The sequence below is a fragment of the Colletes latitarsis genome, chromosome 11, assembly GCF_051014445.1.
Source record: "Colletes latitarsis isolate SP2378_abdomen chromosome 11, iyColLati1, whole genome shotgun sequence".
NCBI classification, from domain to species: Eukaryota; Metazoa; Arthropoda; class Insecta; order Hymenoptera; family Colletidae; genus Colletes; species Colletes latitarsis.
The window spans coordinates 24981498-25007470 of NC_135144.1; the positions used below are offsets into that span (position 1 = coordinate 24981498).

General features: G+C 38.0%; 1 protein-coding gene across 3 annotated transcripts; it reads left to right on the forward strand.

The window, feature by feature from the left end:
* Positions 1-331: 331 nt before the first annotated feature.
* On the forward strand, positions 332-22936 carry Ald1 (fructose-bisphosphate aldolase). Of its 3 annotated transcripts, none has more exons than XM_076778338.1 (6): positions 332-484; positions 19689-19898; positions 19987-20430; positions 20496-20849; positions 21325-21456; positions 21763-22936. In XM_076778338.1, the coding sequence occupies exons 2-5, from the start codon at positions 19692-19694 to the stop codon at positions 21418-21420; spliced, it is 1101 nt and encodes a 366-aa protein (XP_076634453.1). In that variant the 5' UTR covers positions 332-484; positions 19689-19691; the 3' UTR covers positions 21421-21456; positions 21763-22936. The 3 variants fall into 3 exon arrangements, with proteins under 3 accessions (XP_076634453.1, XP_076634455.1, XP_076634454.1); XM_076778339.1 differs by lacking the exon at positions 332-484 and adding an exon at positions 12677-13068; XM_076778340.1 differs by lacking the exon at positions 21325-21456 and having other exon boundaries at positions 334-484.
* Positions 22937-25973: the final 3037 nt, after the last annotated feature.

Genomic DNA, 25973 nt, shown 5'->3' on the forward strand with positions numbered 1-25973 from the left:
TTATTGAAATATACAGCGATAGAGCACTGTTATTATTATAAATTCATAAGCATATATCCGAGTACTATACGTGGCTGGTTTATAAAAATAAAGCAGGTACGATTTCTTAAATATCATTCTACGCAATAGACATTTTTAAATGGAACAGCAATTTCTTCAAAATATATACTAAAGCAGCACGTTCCATCGTTTATCCTCCATACAAGTACTTTATTTTTAAGTTTGTGAAATTATATTTTTATTTTTTGAAATACCCGCGGAGCCTGCTACGATATTCACACACCGACGTCTCTCGATTGGAGTAAAAGAACATGTAGTTGAGAACCTTCGCGAAGAAAGCGGATGCGCATGCGCCGATATCACTCTGGTTCAGACTTTGAAACCGACAAACACCCTAGACTTACCTCAGTCGCTTTCCAATCAGCGGACAGTACAACGTGCTCTGACACACGTTTCAAGCCAGGAATCAATTCATCGATATTAGGTAAGTTACGTTTGTGAGTGTTCTTGAATGAATAGTTCTCGCGAAATCGAAACGAAAAGTGCCACGCGTCCCTGCGAACCCGATCGATTACTTTCATGCCCGAAAATTGGTGGGAAATGCAGCCACGGATGTTCGACTTGCAATGAGATTCGACCTTGACTGACATTCGGTCGACACCCATTCTATTACCCGTGAATTTAAATGCTGTAAGTTTCCAACGACCTGAACAGCATCTTTTTCTTTCGCTACTGTGAATGCAAATTTTACAAGCGAATAGTGTTTTTCTTTTTCATACGTTGCAACATATATACACACAAAGGTCAAGTTCACAACATCGTATGTAAATGTTCCGTAGGTTTTTAACATCGAAGAAGTTAACGTTATACTTAATAACATAAATCAATATTTTACGGCATTTACATCGAATTTATATTTGCATCAAATCATACGGACGGATATACGTTACATATTAGCAGTTATTTTTATTAAAATACTAAATACTTGTTGATTCGTAACTACCGAAAGTTTTCATTAATTAATAAAAATAAATATATGAGCGCAGTATATGAGTGTTCTATGAAAAGTATTAAGTTTAAACGAGTACCGGAAGAATCTATTTTGTCTAATAATACCTTCGTCACGTGATTCATTGACATACGACTTGAAAAGAATGCTTCGGAGTATAAAGTGTTCGTTTTTTAACGTTTAAAATAAATATCGTTCTTTCGAAAGTTAAAATATTTTTACAATATTCATCTAACATTTTGGAATATTATATTTTAAATTCCATTCACGAGTAATCAGCCAGTTATCCGGATATATAATTTTTCATATTAACAAAACCTTTAACTGATAACGTATATATATATTATACAATCTGTCAATGATAACGTAAATGTACTATACTCGTTAAAATGTAATGAAGTAATATATTAGAAAAGACACATAAAAAACAAAAAATTGCGTCACTTAAAGTAATACGTATGAACATTTAACATTAACTCGTAAAAGTATTAAATTTTAAGCTTCATTATATTTAAGCATGTATATAATGTAAATTCTTGATATATACCGTAATATTAATTGCCCTTAATAACGTCAAACGATTTTATCACCGCGCATGTAGCTTGTAAAAAAAGAACACCGCGAAATAGTCACGAACACACGTGTCGTATATCCGAATTGCGTCTTATTTCTCGCTATCTATTTTTATCTATTTTTCTCAATGACAAGAGGCTAATTTCGGCGTTAGGATGAATATAATCGATATTGCAATCGATTGTATTCGTAGGTTAGATGGAATTAGATCAGTTGTTTGCAGGCATGGTTCAATCGTAGCGAGAACTTACGCAATCGACACAGGAACCGCTATGCTACGTGTCTACGTGCTTATGATCATTTCGTGAAACGAAAGTACATCACGTGTTCGGACAGAACACGGAACAATACACGTACACGGTGGCTGGGAATGCATCCTGCGATGCACGCACACGCACGCAGTCACATTCACGTACAGTAATTTTTCTCGACCGTTTCGTCACGCATTCCATCATCTCATATGTACAAATAAAGCTTTGGCGAATTACCAGTTTCGACGACTAGTTTTGCATATACTTTCGGCGCCCTCCCCTTTCGTCGGGTTCTACTTGTAGTAGAAAATAATTCATGTATTCCGGTTTATTAGCATATAGCGTAATGAAAATAATTCTGTTTTTATCTATTCGGTTTTCATATTTTTGTTAGAAAGTTGTTCTGGATTCGTATTTAAAAAATCTAGGTTAGTACAATATCGTACGAGCTCAGTGGTCAATATGTAGTTAAGCAACTTTCACTGCTCAAAGCTGTTGATAATTTTTGTATGAATCGAGGAAAATATTTCATATTAATCTTTAATATAATGAAATTACGTGATACTTATTTGTTAAATATTACGAATGATAGTATTACTCTTCTTAACATATTAATAAACTACTTTGTTACTGTTATTTCCCTATTACGTATACCATTTTGTTTACGATATGATAGATGCACGTTAAGTGACAGTATTTGTTCGTTGCAATATCTCGTTTGTTTCACGTAATATTGCTAATTCGTATTTGTGTTCATTACTCTTTGGTACTGATCCTGTAAACTTTGGTTTCGTAAGGTGAAATGAAGTATATCTATTACTAATCAGTATTCAACGAGTAATATCATAACTTTGCAATATAACTGTTACTCGTTGATACTGTGTCAGAATTAATCAGCTATATTTTGAGGTTATGTTACTACTGGTAGATTTGCCACTTTCTTACGTTACGAAATCCGGAAATAGGTAGTACTGATCACAAGCACCTATTTGTATAAATTGTATATAAATTTATAGATTAGATCGTATAAAAAAAATATATAAAATAATTTCCAAATATTCGTAAGAGTATTATACAAAAATTTGTAGATGTATTAGCAGCATCCGAAAATAGAGAAGTAAATCCAGAGCGAACATTAATTTTCAATATTTTTACACAAAGATAATGCAATTGCAATCACCTTCAAGCCTTCCTTGACTGGCTACGTGTAAACCCACATGTAAGTTCACGATAATAAAGTTCTATCCGTTATTGGTCGTAAACAAGTAATCGATATCAGATAGTAAAATACAAAAACAGTAAATAAGTCGTAATAAAATTTATAATGCTATAATTATTATACGTATCCCTCGTAAATACATTTACGACCACGATAGTGATATGATTTTGTAACGTATCATTTCATACTTTCTAAAAAAAAAACTTGTGCTGCAATCTACATTATCTATACCAAGTTAGTTTTTTTTTTTTAATGCATTTAATCTTTACACTTGTTTTGCCATGTTCGAAACGGAATAAAAACAATTTCGTACTCGAATATCACGAATGCATGTTTACGCGTTATATTCACGATTTAAATTGCTCCTATTTACACGGATTACGTTAAGATCGTACGACGTAAGACAATCGAGATCAACGTGCACGGTTTTCAATGAACATCACGTGTCGCGGTAACGTCTTCGCGGAATATGTTACAACACGGTCGTACACTTTGATGTCACCTTTAAATGAAACTTTTCACGATTGTTTTTTTCCATAGACGTTCACTGATTACGTTTATTTTTCGGGAGCTCGCATAGTGGACTAAGAACCGCATCTTGCGGCCTGCATTGCGCACTACGTATTGAGAGATTACGCCAAACGCCACCGCCAGGTGCGTTTTACTGTGACGTTCACCTCTTCTGAATGCCACGGGTTAAACGGAGTCGACGCTAATGCGCATGTGCGCTTGCATATTCGTTACCGATTAACCACAGCTGAATTTTCTTGACGTTATTGACCGCCGGCCGACAAGTTAGAATTGTTGCGCAGATGACTTTTTTAGTGGCCGGGATTTAAGTATTTCTTACCCGCATAAATTTGTTGTAAAGCTCCGCGAAAGGCTATAAATCTCTTGTAACGTACAGCGTAACATTAAATATTCATCCGCGTCATTTGGTTGCTCCTTAAAAATATACGAAACGAGTTTGATGACTTTGGTTTACACGGAGGTATAATTTTATTTGAATAAATAAATAGAAATTGAATTATATCGTAGAAAAGAAAATTCAGGTTTGTAGAAGGTGTAGAAATAATTAATCTGCGACTTTGCGAGTGTTTGGACGGACTCTATAATATCGACGATTCATAAAATTCTTTTGCACGAACTCGGGATGGTTGTTTTGTATTGAATGAAATTTATCTGGGTAGTTGGAGAATTTTGTGGAATTCAGAGGCTAAAATACGCGTCTGCGCGTACAGATGATACGATACGAGACCATTTTCACGTATTGACCGACACAAGACACCGCGTGGATCTGTCGAATCTATTCTTGCGGACGTGTTTGTACCTACAATCGCTAAAGTATATACATACGAAATATGTAATTTATTATTATCACAATTGCAGCTTTTTTAGATGTTCTTCGGTGCTGTTTATCGTCGACATTGCGTTTGTTCTTTTGCTGTAGATAATAATAAACGCTGATATTATTTTATATTAAAAGATGGCGGTATCAGAAATTTCCATATACCATTGAATATCTGAATGTTTATAATCAACGAGTACGAACGCTTCGAATATTCGACGATAGCGTTTGTTTGCGAGTCAATGTTACGCAATCAGGATGAAAAATACGCAATCAAGCATCGAATGTTCAAATAAATTGATTCAACTCCCGATTATTCAAACGGGGTGAAAAAGTTGCAGTATATTTTCCATCCTAACATCGATTATCTGTTTTCGATATATTCGTTTCGTATCTTTTAACCCTTTGTAGCATGAATTTCTCTCTTGATCAAATTATAGTGGAACTTGGTATTTGAGAGTTTTAGGTTATGATTTGAAAAATCAACTTTAATATCAAAAATCTTTTAACCCTTTGCAGTGTGAATTTCTCTCTCGACCATATTATAGTGGAACTTGGTATTTGAGAGTTTTAGGTTATGATTTGAAAAATCAACTTTAATATAAAAAATCTTTTAACCCTTTGTAGCATGAACTTTTCTCTCGACCATATTATGGTGGAACTTGTTACTTGAGAGTTTTAGGTTATGATATGAAAAATCAACTTTAATATCAAAAATCTTTTAACCCTTTGTAGCATGAACTTTTCTTCCTCGACCATATTAAAGTGGAACTTGTTACTTTTTAGGTTATGATATAAAAAATCAACTATACAGATAGTTTTTATTATCTGTCAAGCATTTGTTGTATTAAAAAGAGGGCTTGATAAACCTAATACATAATCATTCCTGTATATTATTTCTGCATTTCTGTTATATTCACGTCATACATAAACCGATCGATACAAAAATAATAACTGTTATCCGCTTAAGAATATTCATAATCGGAGTTTATATTATTGTATTTAATCAAGCGATGCCAATTAACGAGTGCATTTCACACGGTTGAAAGAATTCATTTTATACACAAGAACGAGCTCTGAAGCGTTCGATCGACCGTATTTTAATTCGCAAGTCTGTGAACCGTTGAGAAATATATTTTGCTTAATAAAGTTGAGACTTTCGCTGCGGATGGCTGTGCACATGCAAGATATCGACGGTTTAGACGTCAAGATTACGGGTCAGTGAATCGCAATTGATAACATAATAGCGGTATGTAAGGGGATACTTTTCACCGCGAAACGAGATTGCATGTTCTCGACAGATTTAACATGGTAAACAGGTTTATCGCGTCGTGTCACGATAATTCCAAAAAATAGGCATTTTCATACGGTTGCGTAAATTACGTTATCGTTGGATAACGATTATACGGGAAAAAGAAAAATGAAAAATACCGATGCTGAATTCAGGGTGGAAGAAATTTAATATCGCGTTCCGCCGTGTTGCAATAAAATTGTAGAAACACTGTTGCGACAATTCGTTTATTTCGGTGTTAGACTCGACACGTGGAATTTTTATTAGATGCCAGTGGCTGCTATATTCTCAGAAAAGAGCTATCTTTAATCTATTTTCATTCCTTCCATCGTGGATGTGTCTTGTATTACAACCACATTTTATATTTAAATTGATACATTTCCAAGAATTTCGAAATTATTAAACATACTTTTTATGCGCTTAAATCGTGTCAAATTTTATTCTACAGTTTCTTTTAACGTAGTTTCTTCACTTTTTTTTTTCTTTTTGGTATTTTTGATTTTCGTCTTATTTTGGCTTCTAGAATCTCCCATTAAAATTTTTCCTAGGTGTGACCGAACACCCTGTATACTGTTCGTGTAATGAAATTATATTAAAATGACTGTTATAATTGTGATTGATTTTATAATAGATAAAATTCATTTTCACGGTGAAGTCGATCACAATTGACGACACAAATTGTCATCGATACGGAAAAGTTGGTTCCTAAAGCTCAAGTGTTTATTCTTAGAGTACCCCTGTACAGAAATTTCGAAACTGCCGAGCACCGTTACAATCTACCCTCGTTATTTTTAGACCCCGTTCCCTCGGTGTTCGAAAACGGTTCGTTTGCTCAAAGATCCAAGGGTGCTCGAAACTTTTAACCGTCACATATTACATGGTGTCGAACAATGAGTTAAGTAATTCGATCGTGTCCCGCTAAGATGAACATGTTACGTAACTGTTGCTTTCATTGACCTACGTGAAATCACGCGACGTGGAAAGTTTGGATATAGAACCAGACTTTGTTCGAGTTGCGCAACGTTGAATCGTTTCGTTAAAAAAAAAGAAAAAAAAAAATTATAGAGCGTAAAATAAGATTTTACAAAAGTTTCCACCGACATTTTGCAACGTCATTTTTAATATTGTTTTATTTTGTGTTATACATACATTTATATTTTTCATAAACATTAAGTTGCTTATGTAGAATTAAAAAAAAATATTTCTTTTTAATAAGTTTTCGGAATGTAACCCCCCCTTTTTGTACTGATTTTGGGTCTCATGTAACACGGAATTTTCTAAGAACCTATCTACCGTATTATAGGAGGGTCACCTGTATTTTACATATTATATTTATACGTAATTGAATAATTACTAGATATAGAGTTTTCAAGCGAATGGTGGTATTATAAATATCCCTAAAAATATAAATGTTCAGGTCGCGGATTTAGCCGGAGGTTGGCGTGATTTAGTTCGAGACTCGTCCAGACTACGGGTTTTTATTTAAAGAAAGATAAGTTGCAGCCATTCACGGGCCCGCGAAAGTTAGACTGGCGCGGCGAAAGACTTAAATAACGATCTCAGGGTTCGATAAATTACGATGATGCACGATCTACTTACCCAGCTTTTTCGACTTCGGGAACAGAGACTTCTCCGGACTTCGTGAAATTTTCAGGCCTCTTGGCGGGAGGAGCTTCTTTATCATTTACGCGGGCCAAAAAGCTTTCACCTACACGTCTCACCGACGTATTTCTTCCGAAACGTGACTTTCATTTCCATGCATTCTTCAAGAGCTACTCGTGCCTCGTAAATGCTTTTCGAAATAAAAGATGGCGTTCCATACGTTAACCGTTTAGACGCGCATGTTTTTCGGTTTCAGAAAATTGTTTGCGTAGGTAGCCCCTGGAATAAATTAAAGGAACATTCCTAGCAAAGGATTCGATTCGTCTAATTCAGTACTTTATTAATATGCATTTCATTATTTGCAGAAATCCGTTATTTTTGCTTAAACTTGTCGTAAAGTTGCAATACAAAAGTAAGGTTAAGTATATTTTAACAGGTTCATAGGTAGAAACAAATGACTGTCGTTACTGTCTTCATGGTATAAATTAGTTAGATGCCAGGTAGTTAAATGCTAATTTTTTAAACATGTATGCATAAAAGTCATTTTTTTATGCACATACTATGCAGGAGTAGGTCAAGTAGACAGTATGTGCAGCAAGAGTATAAAATATTGCCTCCCTTCTGGCTCCTAACCTAACCCAGGCGTAACTCAGCTACAGATGTCCTAAAATTAATATGCTAACATACAATCATGAGCAATGTCATATTATTATGTAACTAAAATTAAATATAAATACTGTTTTGCAATGGTCTTATTTTATAAAACAAATAATGGTCCACTGGCTGTATAATTTGTGCACAGCAATTGGAAGGGTAGAAAAGATTGTTGAGATTGATAAAACAACATTTTGTCGTAGAAAATATCACAGAGGCCATTTGAGAATTAATCACAGCGTCAATTTTGTACATCCTATTAACGATGCTTACACAAATTAAATTGAGACCACTTGGAGGCATGCCACACATTCTTTAATCTTTCTTATAACATATAATACTATCAACATTTTATATTTTCAAGAAGGGTAACTTCATTGGATAGTCATTCTGTATTTAGTAAATGTATGTAACAGAAAAATGGTGATTTATTCAATGTAATATTAGCAGAAATAGCAGAAATTTCATTCGATACATGTTTAACAAATTATCATTTAATTTCCTGGCATTTATGATTTACAACATGAACACAGTAACAGCAGTCACTTGTTTCTACCTGTGAACCTGTTACAATATACTTAACCTTACTTTTGTATTCCAACTTTCCGACAAGCTTAAACAAAAATAACGAATTCCCTCAAATAATGAAATGCATATTAACAAGGTACTGCATTAGGCGAATCGAGTGACGTATAACACACCCCGATCGATGAACGGTCCGTTTGTTAGGAATATACTAAATTAAATTTGTTAATAAATTGTATGCTTGGAAAATGGCAAATTCATAAGTGGACGAAATTTATGTCCTACTTCCACTATCAGAACGTTCCATCTTTTGAAGGTTAAACGATAGATCTCAATCGGTTAAAGTACGCAACTATCTCCCTCGTAGGATCAACGGTTAGTTCCCGGAGTATTTCGAAGCTTTCATACGGGACCGATATTGTTAATTTTCATAATTTTAATCGTAAATACTGCTTACGCGGAGGTTATGCTTCCATAAATGCACGTTTGCGGGAAAAGTATTAGCGTTTCTTGCGATATTACAGTACCCAAAGTGGTTCGTGCAGAGCACGGTAAACAACTGGTAATACCATCAACGTAACTTTATGTGACTTTAAATTAGCTACCCACTACAACTTTCGTCGTCGTTTCGTCCTGTACTTCCGTTTAGCTAACGAGCAGCCTGTAAACGTTTTGTGGCGCTGCTTTGCTGGTCGATGTAACGAAAAAGTAGAAAAGCAGATTTGTTAGTAAAGGGGTCTCCTAGCAGGCCCTGGCTTAACCCCGGGGTCACGCGATCGTCGAAACGACGACCGTTTTTATGTTTTTGCTTGTCTTACGATTGAAAACAGTCAAGCCAAGCATAGAGGAACGCACGCCTGGTCTTGTCTGTCTTCGTTTTTTTCAATTGAAAGACAAGGAAGAAATACGTCGTTTCGACGGTCGTATGGCCCTAATCTTAGACTGCATTGTGATGCCCTCTGGTGACGTGTATGGGAGGTGACGAATTTGGAAGATGACGAATTCGGAAGGTGACGCCACAGTTCCCTTAATTCCGTACACCCGTGTTAAACTTTTTCCAATTATTTAGAGTTGATCTATGTTGCGATAAAAAACAGATCGAAAGTTGAGAGTGAATCGTACACGTTGGAAACAAGTGGTTCTCTGGTGACTGATCGCTTCGAAGCTTTAAGAATATTTCCAATTAACCGCTGAACAGGTCAGACAGTTTCCCAAGCTATAATTCACCAAATTTTCAGTACGACCTATTTTATGGCAGCGGCCATGCCTACTGTCAAATCCAACATAACCGCAACGTACGACAGGTTGTACGACAGCCTGTTTACAATTATAGTTGAAACAGTTGTACAGACGATAGTCACAGGTGTAATTTATCGTATGATAAATTATTACGTCTGCGGTCCCCACGCAGTCTGTTCTTGAAAGGTGGTTAAAACCGTTCCAAGCTCGTATTATCCATCATATTCAACTCTTTGTTCGTTTTGCTTTTGGACGAAGCACCAAAATCCTATTTTATCTTGGGTCACGTTTACATATAACGCGTCGATGAACGGAGTGATCCGACACCAGAGTATCAATATCAAACGTAAATGCATCAACGGTATCAAAACGCGTCTCTGTCGTCGCTATTGATCGTAAATCTCCACAAAATTCGGTTATGCATCATTTCGCCCAATCCCAGCGACGATCGGAGATCCCGCGAGAGTTGCAACGTGCAAAATTTAATATAAAATCAAAAGTTTGCTACTGACACGTTTGACGTGTCATAAAAATTAAATTAGAAAACTCCAAATCATTCTGAAAAAATTATTGTCGTTTGCAGGGATCAATTACAATCGTTTTTAGTGAATAGACATACCTCAGAAATCCTAACCACTTTCGAGAAAAAAATTCGAGAAGGTGTGAAATTTTTCAACAAAATTAAAAAATTTCAAATCGTTCTAAAAAAATTATTTTTATTTGCGGGAGGCAATTAGAATCGTTTTTGGTGAATAGACATACTCTCGAAATCCTGCGCATTTTCGAGAAAAAAATTCGAGAAGGTGTGAAATTTTTTGACAAAATTAAAAAATTTCAAATCGTTCTAAAAAAATTATTTTCATTTGCGGGGGTTAATTGCGATCGTTTTTGGTGAATAGACATACCCCCGAAATCCTAACCACTTTCGAGAAAAAAATTCGAGAAGATGTGAAATTTTTCAACAAAATTAAAAAATTTCAAATCGTTCTAAAAAAATTATTTTCATTTGCGGGAGGCAATTAGAATCGTTTTTGGTGAATAGACATACCCTCGAAATCTTGCGCATTTTCGAGAAAAAAATTCGAGAAGGTGTGAAATTTTTTGACAAAATTAAAAAATTTCAAATCGTTCTGAAAAAATTATTGTCGTTTGCAGGGATCAATTACAATCGTTTTTAGTGAATAGACATACCCCCGAAATCCTAACAACTTTCGAGAAAAAAATTCGAGAAGGTATGAAATTTTTCAACAAAATTAAAAAATTTCAAATCGTTCTAAAAAAATTATTTTCGTTTGCAGGGGTTAGTTACAATCGTTTTTGGCGAATAGACATACCCTCGAAATCCTGCACATTTTCGAGAAAAAAATTCGAGAAGGTGTGAAATTTTTTGACAAAATAGAAAAGTGTCAAATCGTTCTAAAAAAATTATTTTCATTTGCGGGGGTTAATTGCGATCGTTTTTGGTGAATAGACATACCCCCGAAATCCTAACCACTTTCGAGAAAAAAATTCGAGAAGGTGTGATATTTTTTGACAAAATTAAAAAATTTCAAATCGTTCTAAAAAAATTATTTTCGTTTGCGGAGGTCCATTACAATCATTTTTGGTGAATAGACATACCCTCGAAATCCTGCGCATTTCCGAGAAAAAAATTCGAGGAGGTCTTAAATTTTTTGACAAAATTAAAAAATTTCAAATCGTTCTAAAAAAATTATTTTCGGTTGCGGGAGGCAATTAGAATCGTTTTTGGTGAATAGACATACCCTCGAAATCCTGCGCATTTTCGAGAAAAAAATTCGAGAACGTGTGAAATTTTTTGACAAAATTAAAAAATTTCAAATCGTTCTAAAAAAATTATTTTCGTTTGCAGGGGTTAGTTACAATCGTTTTTGGTGAATAGACATACCCTCGAAATCCTGCGCATTTTCGAGAAAAAAATTCAGAACAAGTGGAACTCTAAACGTCAATAACTTTTTAACGAAGCCTCCATTAAGAAATTGATATTCTTAATTTTCGTCTTATTTTGGCCTCTAGAATCTCTCATTAAATTTTTTCCCAGGGTTTACCGAAAACACCCTGTATGTGTTTAATATGGAATAGCATAGTATATCAAAAGTAGAATTGGATCACTTTTGGAAGGCTTAACGTGTTCTACAAAATGTTTGAACCAATTAGTAAAGATATTCATCTGAATCGAACCAGAAGGGATGTGCTTCGAATATGGTTCCACGAGGTTCACGTGTCTCATATTAGGGCAACTGGCCCTATTCGAAACAGTTTTTCCACGAATATTACTTAGCTTCGAGCGCGTCTCGTTCGTCTGGGTCCGCGGGTCGCGCGTCTCTCAGCGATCCTTTCTTAAACGGAGCAACGGGGCTACCCCTGGTTACGAGGGTGGATTCCTCTCTAGGTGTTAGGAGAGAGAGAAAGAGAGAGGACGTGTACGGGTTCCTCGGTATCTCGCGTGGCGTTGCTGATGTCTCAGGTCACGGATTCAGGGTGCGCAGGGGGATAATACAGGCGTAGCCTCGAGAACGTCTGCGCGTGCTGCATTGCGGCTAGCCCACTCCCTTGTTCCGTGCTGTATGGGCGGCAGGCAGCGCGACGAACAAGGATGGAAACGGCGGGCAGGAGAGGGATGAAAACGTCGGTTGATGGAAAAGAGGAAAGAGTGGGAAGAGAGGGAAGAGCAGTCGTCGAGAGAAAGACGAGCGATCGGGGATGACAAGAACGGGCCAGACAATGAGCCCAGGGGGCGGTCGAGCGGGAAGGGAAGCGGGAAAGAGGATTCGAACGAACGTTGGCGCGACAAGGACGACCAAGGAAGAGAGTAATCGAAAGCAAACAGAGAGAGAGAGATAGAGGTTTACCCCCCTGTTTTGCAGTTACGACACTGCACTGCAGCCAGGTACCCCTGCCGCCTCTTGGACGGGGTGAACTGGTCGCGGATAAAGCCAGTCGTCGTCTCGTGCTCGCACGAGACGCGCGCCCCGGCGCCATTTTATCCACGACGAGCAAAGATGTAGTCGAAGGTCCACGTACGCAGGGGTCCTCTCTTGGCTGGGACCTCCTGGCAACGACCACGCAGCCAACGACACCTTGTGCCCGGTTTATTTTTCCGCATTACCGTATTCTTTGTCACCCCGTATCACGTATCGAAGGTGTTTGCCAATTATCGTCGTCGTGTACCGGACCACCAAACGGACTAACGTCGACGGAACGTATTCTTCTTCTTATTATTATTGTCGTCGTTCTATTATATTTATCGTCGTTGTGCGAACCGCGTGTCGCGACGAGGGTCGCGAGATCTCAGCATTTGTTTACGATCGAGGACGCAACGGATTGTTCGTGGAAAAGGTAAGAGAGTCAGGCGGTGGCGGCAAGTGTCGAGAACCTACATTAATCATCTTCGTCACCTCGCCCCCTTGTCGTACGGTTCTTTGCACCGAGTTTCACGATCGCCGTGTGCTCCTCGCGAACTCTGATATATTGAAATCAATACGCGTTAACGTTCGTTAAACGGATCGGTTCTTTGACGAATTTAAATTAACGCTGGAACTGCCAAAGCTGTCTAAATTAACCGTCAGTAATTTCTAATTAAACTCGTAAAAACACTTGTTTCCATCGTATTGTACGTTTCTTCGCCTATCTATCGTTTTAATTTCTTTGGTACAAATCCCTGTAATTGTCGGTGGTTCCAGCGTTGAATACGCCTTTAAAAAACCGTACATCAAAGGGTTACGCTTTCGTCGACTCGCGAACCAGCCTTCGTGCGTCTTTCCCTTCGAGCTGCCCGTTTCCACCCCTTTTAAGGGGGTGTGCACGTTGGGTAAACGCGATTACGTCTCCGGAGCCTGGCACCGTGAGAACTACGACCGTTACGGTTCGTCTTTATCGGTTAACGCGCTCGCGATAGAGACGTTCGATCAAACTGGAGCGTGAAAATAGAGCGGAGGAACGTAATAACGGTCGCTGGAAACTTTTTAAAGATGACCTTTCTCGAAAATGGACGGTTCGTCGATGAAACGGTCGTCCCGTCCAAGGTTCCTAGCACACTTCGAGTCAGCTCGAAACTTCTCGTCAAAGTTTGCCCACCAAATTCCGTCGACTTTACGAATATCATTGAGCCTGAGAATGGGAAATGCTCGACCCTGCAACGTTGTACATATTCTTTTACGAGCTCCTCGGACGTTTGCAAGCGACAGACATTTTCTATCGTCGTCACGTTTCGATAATAATTGTAAATTGCACGGGGATTGCACCGCTTGTACGACTGCCATTTTTCTTACGAGAAATCCACGAGGGATCAGTTTACTTATTCCAAACGCGTACAGAACACCGTTGGTCCCTATTCTTAATCGTCTGTCTTTGTAAAATTGTCCTAAGGCAAAGTCAAACGACGTCGAATGTATTTCCGTGCATATTATCGCGTCCTTCTTCGGAATCGAACTAATTTCGTTTGGACCGTTTTCTTAATCTCAACGAGAAAGTATCGAGGCGCTTGGTGCTCTGTGCTTAACGGTCCGAGAGTTACGACATTTAAAACTTTGATACCGGAAACCGTATCGCGTGGATGCTCGATGGGCTTCCGATCTCCGCAGGCCTGGGCTGTTCAGGCGGAGCTGTCGTTTCGAAGCGTGTGTAGCTTTTTACGATAATTTACAACTTACGTGCTCGCGCGCACCGAAGCTTGTTTACGACGGCTGCTGAATGGAGAGTTTCATTGTACCCGTTCTATCGATCTTGTAACTCTCTCGTCCGCATCGTCTGCTTTACAGCCATTCCTGCGCGTGCATTTGCACCCGACTGTCTCGAGTTTCGCGGAAAGACGGGACTCTTGTTCGTGAAATTAAATTCGATGTTTGATTGTACTTGGTCTCGTGCAGCGGTGCAAGGACGAAGAGCCAAGTAAAACCGATTCCAAGTTTCTATCTTTGACGCCTTTGGCTCGACCCGGTCCGTGCCTCTTCTGATTCATTAACGAGGGAACGAGAATAGGGCTAACGTTTCATTTTTGCTTTATTCGCACGGGAATCCGGCACGAGGATAAAAATATTTTACGATCCATAAGGTTTGCCAAAGTTAGGTATCCTCGTACCCTCGAGGCCGGATAAGAAAAGTAGAGGACGTTTGTAGATATTTTTAAGAGAGAAAGCATCGTCTTAAAAAGCCTGATTTTTACTGATAATCATTTATACGTACGTACCGTTGGAATCGACCGACGTTTTGAGATTCAAGCTCGCGATATACTTTCAGAAGCCACCAATTGGTTTTTTTTATATTGTTTTTAACAAATATCTTCTAAACTGATAATCTTTCATCGTGGGTAGTTTAATATTTTTGCACAGGTGACGATGAGTTGCACCAAACGATGAAAACAAAGTTAATCGCGTCTATTTAAGGAAAACCATTCAACCCTTGTGAGAGACATTTTTTAATATAGTCAACAGTATCCAAGATATTCAAGTAGTTTTGTAAATATTATGGGAATCGTCTAATAAATAGTATTTACTATTTTTACTCGTGCCACGTTTTTTTATGTTTATTTTAATGGTTCGAAAATCGATCGAAGGGTTATCTATTTTCATCGAAACCATCGTATGGTCGCTAGTCTTGTCCCTAAAAATTATTTAATAGTTTTTAGAAAATCGATAAAGAACGCAGGATGAAGTACAACATATACAGGGTGTTCGGCCACACCTGTGAAAAATTTTAATGGGGGATTCTAGAGGCCAAAATAAGACGAAAATCAAGAATACCAATTTGTTGATGGAGGCTTCGTTAAAAAGTTATTAACAATTAAATTCAAAAATTTCAAATCGTTCTGGAAAAATTATTTTCGGTTGCGGGGGTCAATTACAATCATTTTTGGTGAATAGACATACCCCCGAAATCTTGCACATTTTCGAGAAAAAAATTCGAGTAGATACTGAAATTTTTAGACGAAATTAAAAAATTTCAAATCATGCTAAAAAAATTATATTTAGTTACAGGGGTTAATTACAATCATTTTTGGTCATTACACATACCCCCGAAATTCTACGCACTTTCGAGAAAAAAATTCTTTACCAAAAATCTAATTAAATGCCTAAATTTTTCGACGAAAAAAAAAAATTTTTAAATCGTTCTGGAAAAATTATTTTCGGTTGTGGAGATCAATTACAATCATTTTTGGTGAATAGATATACCCCCGAAATCCTACCCACTTTCTAGAAAAAAATTCGAGAAGGTGTGAAAGTTTTCGACGGAAAAAAAAAATTTTAAATCGTTTTGGAAAAATTATTTTCAGTTGCAGGGCTCAATTACAATCATTTTTGGTGAATAGACATACCCCCGAAATCTTGCACATTTTCGAGAAAAAAATTCAGTACGGACGGAACTTTAAAAGTTATTAACAATTAAATTCAAAAATTTCAAATCATTCTAAAAAAATTATTTCTAGATTCTGGAGTCAATTACAATCATTTTTGGTGAATAGATATACCCCCGAAATCCTACCCACTTTCTAGAAAAAAAATCGAGAATGTGTGAAATTTTTCGACGAAATTAAAATATTTCAAATCGTTCTGAAAAAAATATTGCTAGCTGTGGGTGTTAATTACAATCATTTTTGGTGAATAGACATACCCCCAAAATCTTGCGCATTTTCCAGAAAAAAATTCAGTACGGATGGAACTTTAAACGTTAATAACTTTTTAACAAAGCCTCAATCAACAAATTGGTATTCTTGATTTTCGTCTTATTTTGGCCTCTAGAATCCCCCATTAAAATTTTTCCCAAGGGTATATCTTCTATACATTTTACATTCAGTTTTGGAAATTATTCGAAAATGGTTAATTTCGGCCTCGTAATCGATTCAATTATAATGTATAGATAACCTTATATAGAATAGAATCCAGAACACTTTTCCTAATGTGTTATATAAAATATGCTCGGAGTAATCAATTTATAATAATTCCGAGTGACATACAGTTAGGAAGATTTGCGAGTTATCGTATTACGTAACTCATAGTATCGCGTTTTACGCTGCATCTGCAGCCATATTGGAAATTGGTGTAACCTTTGCGCAGACATTGTTTCACGAATTTACTTAAAAAAGAAAAACCCGTTATCGTGACATTTTTATAAATATCGGTATCGTTTTCTATCGTTATATTTTTTATTTGACGTTAACGTCATAATGTAGCTAATTCCTCGAGACTATCGTAAATAATAAATTTTTACGCGATCTCCTATGGCAATAATTCCATATTGGAGAGGACACAGAGCATTGTATCGTCTTTAAGCCTTTTATACCTGTGCTCAGATGGTCTGTCGAGTTCCCATAAAGTCAGAAAGTTATCAAGGAGCTTACCTCCGGCGAGCTTCCTCTATCGACGGCCACCTATGTGTCTGTTTACGATGTTCTTTTACTACTTCCCTTTTCGCCTTCTCCACCCCCTCCTCTCTCTGTCCTTAAGTTCATTCTTTGGATGCTATCTCTTTGGATTAAGATTAATGTTGCTACACACTACGCGTTAGACAGTAACGAGATTAACGAGCTCCCATTTTCAGCTGGAATATCGTAAAACACAAAACTTACACAGCCAGGCAAATTGCACAAGTTAATCATTTTTCGTTTAAGTTGAAGCTAACGTGTCGTATAAATTTTGACATTTTTTTTTATTTTAATTATTCAATACCGTTCGTAGCTGTATTTCTGATTCATCGATTTTCATTCACGGTTGCTTAAGTTAGTATTATAAATATTTCTTCATCGAAGGGACCCGACATTTTCGAAGCCTCAAAGAAATTGTATCGATCGTTCGCGATTTTAGGAATCTCTAATTAAAAACGGAACAATACAAAGGTCGTAATGAACGCGCGTTTTGCTTTGCGAAGCTTTACAAACGAGTCCCTTTACAAAGGACGGGAACCCTTTTTTCAAACGTTTACTCGAACGTCAAATGCATGCGTCGGCCCATGTAACTCCGAGCTGCTGAATTCGCGATAACGAGCTGAAAATTTTACGTAAAGCGAAAACGATCGTTCTTCGTCTATTGTATCCATTGTTTTACACGTTGCTCGAAGAACAATAGTTGCACGCAATTAGCTGAATTTAATTTTCGACACGGTCTACCAATACTGTCGAGCGACAGAAATCTGTAGGCTGCTTTAATGGGGGATTCTAGAGGCCAAAATGAGACGAAAATCAAGAATACCAATTTGTTGATGGAGGCTTCGTTAAAAAGTTATTAACAATTAAATTCAAGAATTTCAAATCGTTCTGAAAAAATTATTTTTAGTTGGAGGAGTTAATTACAATCATTTTTGGTGAATAGACATATTCCCGAAATCCTACGCGTTTTCGAGAAAAAAATTCTAGTAGATGGACAAATTTTTCGACAAAATTAAAAAATTTCAAATCGTTCTGGAAAAATTATTTTCGGTTGCGGGGGTCAATTGCAATTATTTTTGGTTAATAGACACACCCCCAAAATCCTAACCATTTTCGAGAAAAAAATTCATTACTGAAAGTATAATGTCTGACCATGACTGTCTGTTACCCTGAAAATTGAAACGTTCCAAATCATTCTGGAAAAATTATTTTCGGCTACGGGGGTCAATTACAATCATCTTTGGTGAATAGACATACCCTCGAAATTCTACCCATTTTCTAGAAAAAAATTCAGTATGGCCGGAACTTTAAACGTTAATAACTTTTTAACGAAGTCTCCATCAACAAATTGGTATTCTTTATTTTCGTCTTATTTTGGCCTCTAGAATTTGTGTATGTGATTTAGCGTGATTACTACCGAATCAACCGATAATTTATATTTAATATTAACATTTGAAGAATTAAATGACGTTCGACAAGGTTTGTTCATTTGCTATTTTATACTTGAAAAGTACGATTTGATAATACCGAATGTAAGTTATGAGTTTCTACGTCGGTTTTAGAGCAGTATTTGCAACATCAAGTTTCTTTATTGTATTTATTTCATGCAGTCGATCAGGTTGGTTTCCGAGTGGCTGAATTATTAATTTGCAATTATGAGATCAGTCAAGTTTCGCCTCTAGTGGGTTTCACGCCTTAATATAACTATAAATGATGTATGGTACATCGACGACCCTCGCGTCGTATTAGTTACGAATATAGCGGCCTGTTAGCTCGATGTCAAAGTGTTGGAACGAATGAAGGCACAGAAATGGGTCAGACTAACATTTTCTTTTTATGAAATATTGACGTTGATGGGGGACTGACTGTGAAATTCAATTACGTGGCGGAAGCCTTAGCGGACATTTGATATTTCATGTGCAACAATGCCTTCGACGCTTCAAAAGGCGCGCCTTAAAAGGGATGGAAACGTCGAGAGGTCTTTGCTCCTGAAATTGTGCTGTCTCGTTACGTGGATTCAATAAATAACACGGGAGAGGCGATAAAAGAGCAATGTTGCCAAGCATTCGCCAATATCATCTTTTAATATTACGGTGTCCCAGAAAATATGTCACTTTGTTATTTTAGAATCACCATTGCTCAAACGATGCAATTCTATTGTCGCCTGTTATAACATGCGAGTCGGAAACCTTTTTGTTTGCAATTGATTAAATAAAATTTATATGAGAATTTTAACTTAGGTAATCAAATCAATATTTGTTGAATGCCCTGTAATGTTTCTTGCACAAAGTTAATACATAAGAATAGGATAATTTATCCAAGACGATCACAGGAATTTTGATATCATACTCGAGGAACTTTACGCTCAAGAGTTCCTTCGTTAATTGCTTCGTGGTAATTTATTAGGCTATTAATTATATTCCAAAAGATTGGCCACTCATCCGTTATGGATTCGTCGTCATTGCTCGTTGATCAAAGGTTCTTATCTTTTAATCACGTTGACGAGGAATTGTGAATTGTTTGTGGCACTTTTCGAACGCGACTCGTGAGTTTCTTTCGTAATACGTAACCGTGGTCGTAACTTCAATGTCTCTCGCAGAAAATGGTTGCGGAAAAGTACGATAAGCTCGAGCCTGAGCTGAAAGAAGAATTGAGAACGATCGCCCAGCAGATCGTGGCACCTGGAAAGGGAATCCTTGCTGCTGATGAATCCACGACAACGATTGGCAAGCGTTTGAAGGACATCAACGTTGAGAACACCGAGGACAACCGTAGGGCGTACAGACAGCTTCTTTTCACCACCGCCAAGGTACGGTTCAACCAGAGTCTGCTTTCAATCATCTCCCTTTAATTTTTAGTTTTAATCTAATTATCAATTCGTTTATTCTTTCACGTAGGATGTAATCAGCCAGCACATCTCCGGCGTCATCCTGTTCCACGAGACCTTGTACCAGAAGGCTGAGGATGGAACACCGTTCGTCGAGCTGTTGAAGCAACGCGGAATTCTCCCGGGCATCAAGGTCGACAAGGGTGTCGTGCCTCTTTTCGGCACCGACGACGAATGCACGACCCAAGGTCTCGACGACCTTCAGGCTCGTTGCATCCAGTACAAGAAGGACGGATGCCACTTCGCCAAGTGGAGGTGCGTGTTGAAGATCAAGAAGGACACACCGAGCAAACTGGCCATCTTGGAGAACGCCAACGTCCTGGCTCGTTACGCTTCCATCTGTCAGAGCGCCAGGATCGTGCCGATCGTCGAGCCTGAAATCTTGCCCGACGGTGACCACGATCTTGCTCGTTGCCAACAGGTCACGGAGGAAGTTCTCTCCGCCGTCTACAAGGTGTGCAACGTAATCTGAATTTCTTGTACTTTTGGCGGGAAGATATTTTACATTGTGGTTTTCAGGCGCTCGCTGACCATCACGTGTATCTCGAGGGAACCCTCCTGAAACCGAACATGGTGACACCAGGTCAGAGCTGCCCGAAGAAGGCCACTGCTCAGGAGATCGCTGGCGCCACTGTGACAGCTTTGTTGCGCACCGTGCCACCTGCAGTGCCTGGAATCACCTTCCTCAGCGGCGGACAGTCCGAGGAGGAGGCATCCGTGAACTTGGACGCTATCAACAAGTACCCGCTGAACAAACCCTGGGCACTCACCTTCAGCTACGGTCGCGCACTTCAGGCATCTGTCCTCCGTGCATGGGCAGGAAAGAAGGACCAGATCGGAGCTGGCCAAGAAGAACTCATCAAGAGGGCTAAGGTAACGTTAGGGCTAAAATTTCGTGTTTTACTGTTTTAGAGTTCCTTCGCTAACTCTGATTGTCTTAATACTTCTCTATTTACTTTAATGTGCCCCATAATTATTTCTTTTTCTTCTTAAACGTTCGAATTATCCTACACATTTTTTATTACGTTCATTGAAATTGTAAATAACTTGCGCTTGCTACTTCTTTAGTTACTCCATCTCTTTAGCCGCCCTTGTTTTACTTACGTATTTTCTTCTGTACTTTAATATGTTTTTACTCGTTTGTTGTTCATATTTTCACCTTTGGTCAAATAATGTTTGTTACAATTTTTTCTTTATCGTCTAATTCTATACACTTTGTGTTCCTAAAACGTATCTAATTTATCCTACGATTTATTTATTTTTTCTACTTTCACTTTTACTTACTTTCTATGTTTCTGTTTAACACCTTATTCTTTTTTGCATGTGTATACCGTGTGTGCTTGTTTAGGCAAACAGTGCAGCTAGTCAGGGCAAGTACGTGCCTGGCAGTGTCGTTAGCAAAGCTGCTAATGCTTCACTGTACGTGAAATCTCATGCCTACTAAACTCTTACTTTTCTTTCCATGAGATGTGTTTTCATAGTAAGTATCATACATTTTTAGCTCCTGTATAGTACGTAAATGACACAACCCAATATATTCGTCATTTTCACTTAAATGTTTCTGCTATGTATAGCAGCATTATTATGTGTACGTTAATTGTGAGTGCCACTCGGATTGAATTTGTATCAAAGTGTAGCTAGAATGTGATTATTTTGTGAATCTTTTTAAAAATTCGTAATCTACTAATAACGATAATAATTATTGTCGTTAATTATTGGTTCTATTCTATTCTATTGTATTTTGGGGTGGACCAATCAAATACAACAGAAATTTTCTGCATTACAGGCCAACAGCGAATCTGCGCTCGGCAAATACGCTGGTGGCGTGACAGGAGCAGCTGGCGATGCAGCACTTTTCGTCGCGAATCACGCGTACTAAGCATAGTCCCTAGAACACTGATAAGGATTTTTGTTAGAAATTAGATCGTTCGCCGAACATCATCAACGTCGATCATCGTTGCCGGTATGAAAACATTACTAACAGGAAAGATAGAGAACGAGAGGACTCTTGAAACGCCTCGAAACGCAAGCGTGTGCGCAGCTTTTACGTATAATTTTTACGTTCCAAATTTAAAACGAAAATCAAATCGAATTCTAACACTGTCGCGGTTATTGGACGTCTCTAAGTAATTTTAAACGCGAGTTTTAACGCTTTTAACGGTTCACGCGGGAAGCTGAGGGATCACGCTGCGTATCGGCGCGAGACAAAGTCGTTTCACTCAGGCTCGTGCAACATCAAGTAAATTGCGCTGCTGATCACGATCGATTCTCTCCGCTGCACCGTTTACGAACGAGCAGGTTGCGAACGATTATCCCTTTCCTACTTTTACACTTTCTAATTGTATCCTCTCGCGCTGTCCCTTGATCGCTTCCCTCGATTGTTATCCCTCGTTCCTGTGTTCGGTTTCTCTAGAGTTGCGAGATGCGACGGAGAGTGTTTAACGTACGTTTCATCGCGGTGTCGTTCGAAGCTCGTTCCGTAAACGAGAGGTGAGACTTCTCGCGAAGGATCTCTGAAAATTTTCAACAACCCCGAGAGAACGTGGCCAGCACGCGCGCAAGAGCCTACTGGGCGAAGTTGATCGATACGAAAAATGCTTTACTCTGATCGTGAACAGATTTCGCGACATTCGAATTACACAGGCGTTATTATATTCTGTAACACTACGATAAAAAGCAGATATATATTATATATTGTCAATGTCGTTATAATATTCTACGTGTAAAAAAAAAAAACAAAAAAAGAAAAAATAATGAAAATACTAAATAAAACCATATTAAATGTTGTTTGTTAGCGAATGAGTCGAATACTATGAAATCGTAATATTATGTCATCTACTTATACAATATGTGTATCTTACATAGATATTTAAGTAACGTATTGAAAAGTATCTCGTACATCGATGTTATATCTAATATTTTCATTGCAATCTAGGTCACCAAATACACTGTGGAGGGTATTTACCGTGGTTTTTTATTTCAAATTCCATTTGTCCCGTAATATAAGGCGAGGTATAGATTAGAACGGAATTTCATCATGCATTTTATGTATGATGAACTAGCGAAGGGCTCTGTCCTTAGAGCCCCCTTACACTTTTCGTGTCAGATTCAATATTCTGGATTCCTAATTAAATTGAAGAAGCATACAAATCGTATAAGATAAAGTCTACATAGAAACTATTTGAAAGAAACTAGGATTGGTTACAATGGAGTAATAACATTGTCTTTCGAATACACGAAGCCTATCACAGAATAATTGAAGAGGGCAGCAAGGTGAATATCATTTGGATCCCTTCGATTAGACCTTTTGCCCAATGTATTTTTTCGGCCCATTTTTCTGGGGCTCTGAATTACCAACAGATTTAGAAATGAATTTCAATCCCTGCATAGTCAACTCACATGTATTTACGCACACGTTACAACTGTCTGACCATCAACACTAATTCAGTGAATAGTTTCTCAACTGACGAGGACGTTAAAATCACCTTCGAATTTTTCGCTCGGTATGGCAATTGTTCGAACTGATGTACCAAAAGACATATATTAATAAAAATTAACGAATAGAAAATGAGTAATACTACAGATACGGAGGTTATGCATATGTGTCTTGATAAATCTAAAAATTGATTCATAAGAGTGTTATCAGACGGCAGACCAGTGTCCAGAGTAAGCTTACCCCTCCATTTACATACACCAATTCACAGCCATGTGTACATGAGCTTAGGTGCTTTGGTCAGCTTCGGGAATTCAAGAAAGAAGGCGAATGTGAGTCTTTCTTGCTTTCGAAACAGCTAAAATCCGATTTGTGTCAACTTGCATACGATTTTGAACCTCAACTGCTCAGGCATTTTTATTTTCCAACCCATGTATACCTATTACACATAAACGAGGTAAAGAATAGACCTATCGCTAGTGGGATGAACGCTATCGCTGTACCACGAGTGTCTTATAACATGAGATACACTCTTCCAAAGTGGAACAAAATGTTAAAAAGATCATGCATCAAATTGTAAGGGGATCCTCGTAAGAAGGCTTTAATCTTCGTAATGGTTTTAATGATGATCAACAATGACTCGCTTATGGTCACTGGTGGTCAACAGTAAGGTTGACATCAAGGTCAGCAGTCCAGTGAAGATCCAGAAATGGTCAAGAGGTGGAACCAATCAAAATGGTGTTCTCTAGACCAAGCGGTTCTTAACTCTTCACGTTGACATTGTCTCCCCACTCTTCGACTTCCCCACTCGAAGACTACCGCTGGACAAATTCTTCAGTACCCCTGGAGCATCCAGGGGGAACGGGTCTCGCGGGCCTACGTCAGGCTATTCGTGGAGTGCTGACCACTGGGGACCAGGAGTGACCAGGAGTGACCAGGACTGACCAGGAGTGACCAGGAGTGACCAGAACTGACCAGAACTGACCACTACTGACCAGTGCTGACCAGTCCAGATCCGACTACTGACCACTACTGACCACTACTGACCACTACTGACCAGTGCCGGACCGTGATGACCACTGGTAAGAACTATTTAAAATTGCTCTCCCCACTTCTATTTTGTCGTCTGATACCAATTTCGTTACAATGACCTGATTTTGCCATGCTTGCCTAACTGATGTTGTTATAATATGAATATTTTCTTACTTTACAGCTGGCCCAGTGGTAACCATCCTATTTGGTAACTATCCTATGTACTGACCACAAGTAGTAAGTCCACTCCACTTATTTGTATTTTATTATTTTTATTTGTTTGTTTGATGTGAATTCAATTTTATTTATCTATCTGATTTTATTTGGTTATTATGAATGTTCCTTTTCTCTGTTTCTACTTTCACATTGTTTGTCGAATTTATGTTATTGCTTCGATATGTATAATATAGCAGGATATAATAATGTATGTTCAATCATATACTATATTTGTTTCTATACAATTTCATGAATTTTTATTATACTGGTTAGAATAAGATTTTGTGAATTTACGAATTCTCGTAATATTCGGCGGAGGTACTTTGATTCTTTCATTTCGTTTGATTGTTTGGTGTCTCGATCCAAGTTTCTTTTGAAAATTCTTTCAACTCTCTTCGTTGGTTGTGCATCTTTCATTTGTTTCGTTTGTTTCTTCTTTGACCAACGATCGTTGATCACAGAAGATCTTTATTAATGGAGGGTGGTTGGGAATCGGTTAGGGTTAGGGTTAGGGTTACAGTTAGGGTATCGAATGTTCGTTTTGATATGTATAACATTGTGTCGATGCATATACCATATTTGTTTCGATGACACTGACTAATATAAGATTTTTATTAATGGAGGGTGGTTGGGAATCGGTTAGGGTTAGGGTTAGGGTTAGGGTATCGAATGTTTGTTTTGATATGTACAACATTGTGTCGATGCATATACCATATTTGTTTCGATGACACTGACTAATATAAGATTTTTATTTTTATGTTTCAGCTTCAATTCTTGTAATATGTTGCTTAGTTTCCTTCCATATCTCACTAATATAAATATTACTTTTGATTTCAGTTTAAATTTAGATTAATCGCAAGGACATCGAGGGAGTACGCCACAACCGCCGAGGGACTTCTAATTCCAAGTTGATTAGTCTTAAGCTTCGTCGCGAATCTTAAAATTAACGTCGAAGATTTCTTTATTATATGTATCTCCACGTTTGTACCAAGCAATTATTCAATAAGTAGCTTCTCTCGACTCGTTCCCTCGTTTCTAGCTTCGGTCACCGCTGTTTCAACGATTGAAACATGTGATCGGCCGTGTATCTGGTCCGAAAGATCTAATCGCCTTCCCTTGGTAAGCTTGATTGAGGGAAAACGGCACTTCGCTGGAAGGTGTGGAGTTTCCGTATTCTGCGGAAACGCATACCTTCCAGCGGAAGTCGACTCTGTCTCAGGTACTCTCTCTTTGTCAGACAGCCTAAGTCGGGTCCTTCGGGCTCCCGGCGGGTTGCGTTGGAGAAATGGAGACCTCGATTCGGAGTTGCAGTTCTC

Bases quoted from the DNA above. Each gene is read 5' to 3' on its own strand.
- Ald1 (XM_076778338.1), top strand. From the start codon at position 19,692: ATGGTTGCGGAAAAGTACGATAAGCTCGAGCCTGAGCTGAAAGAAGAA. The intron at 19,899-19,986 runs GTACGGTTCAAC...TCTTTCACGTAG, and splicing joins TTCTTTTCACCACCGCCAAG to GATGTAATCAGCCAGCACAT. The intron at 20,850-21,324 runs GTAACGTTAGGG...GTGCTTGTTTAG, and splicing joins AACTCATCAAGAGGGCTAAG to GCAAACAGTGCAGCTAGTCA.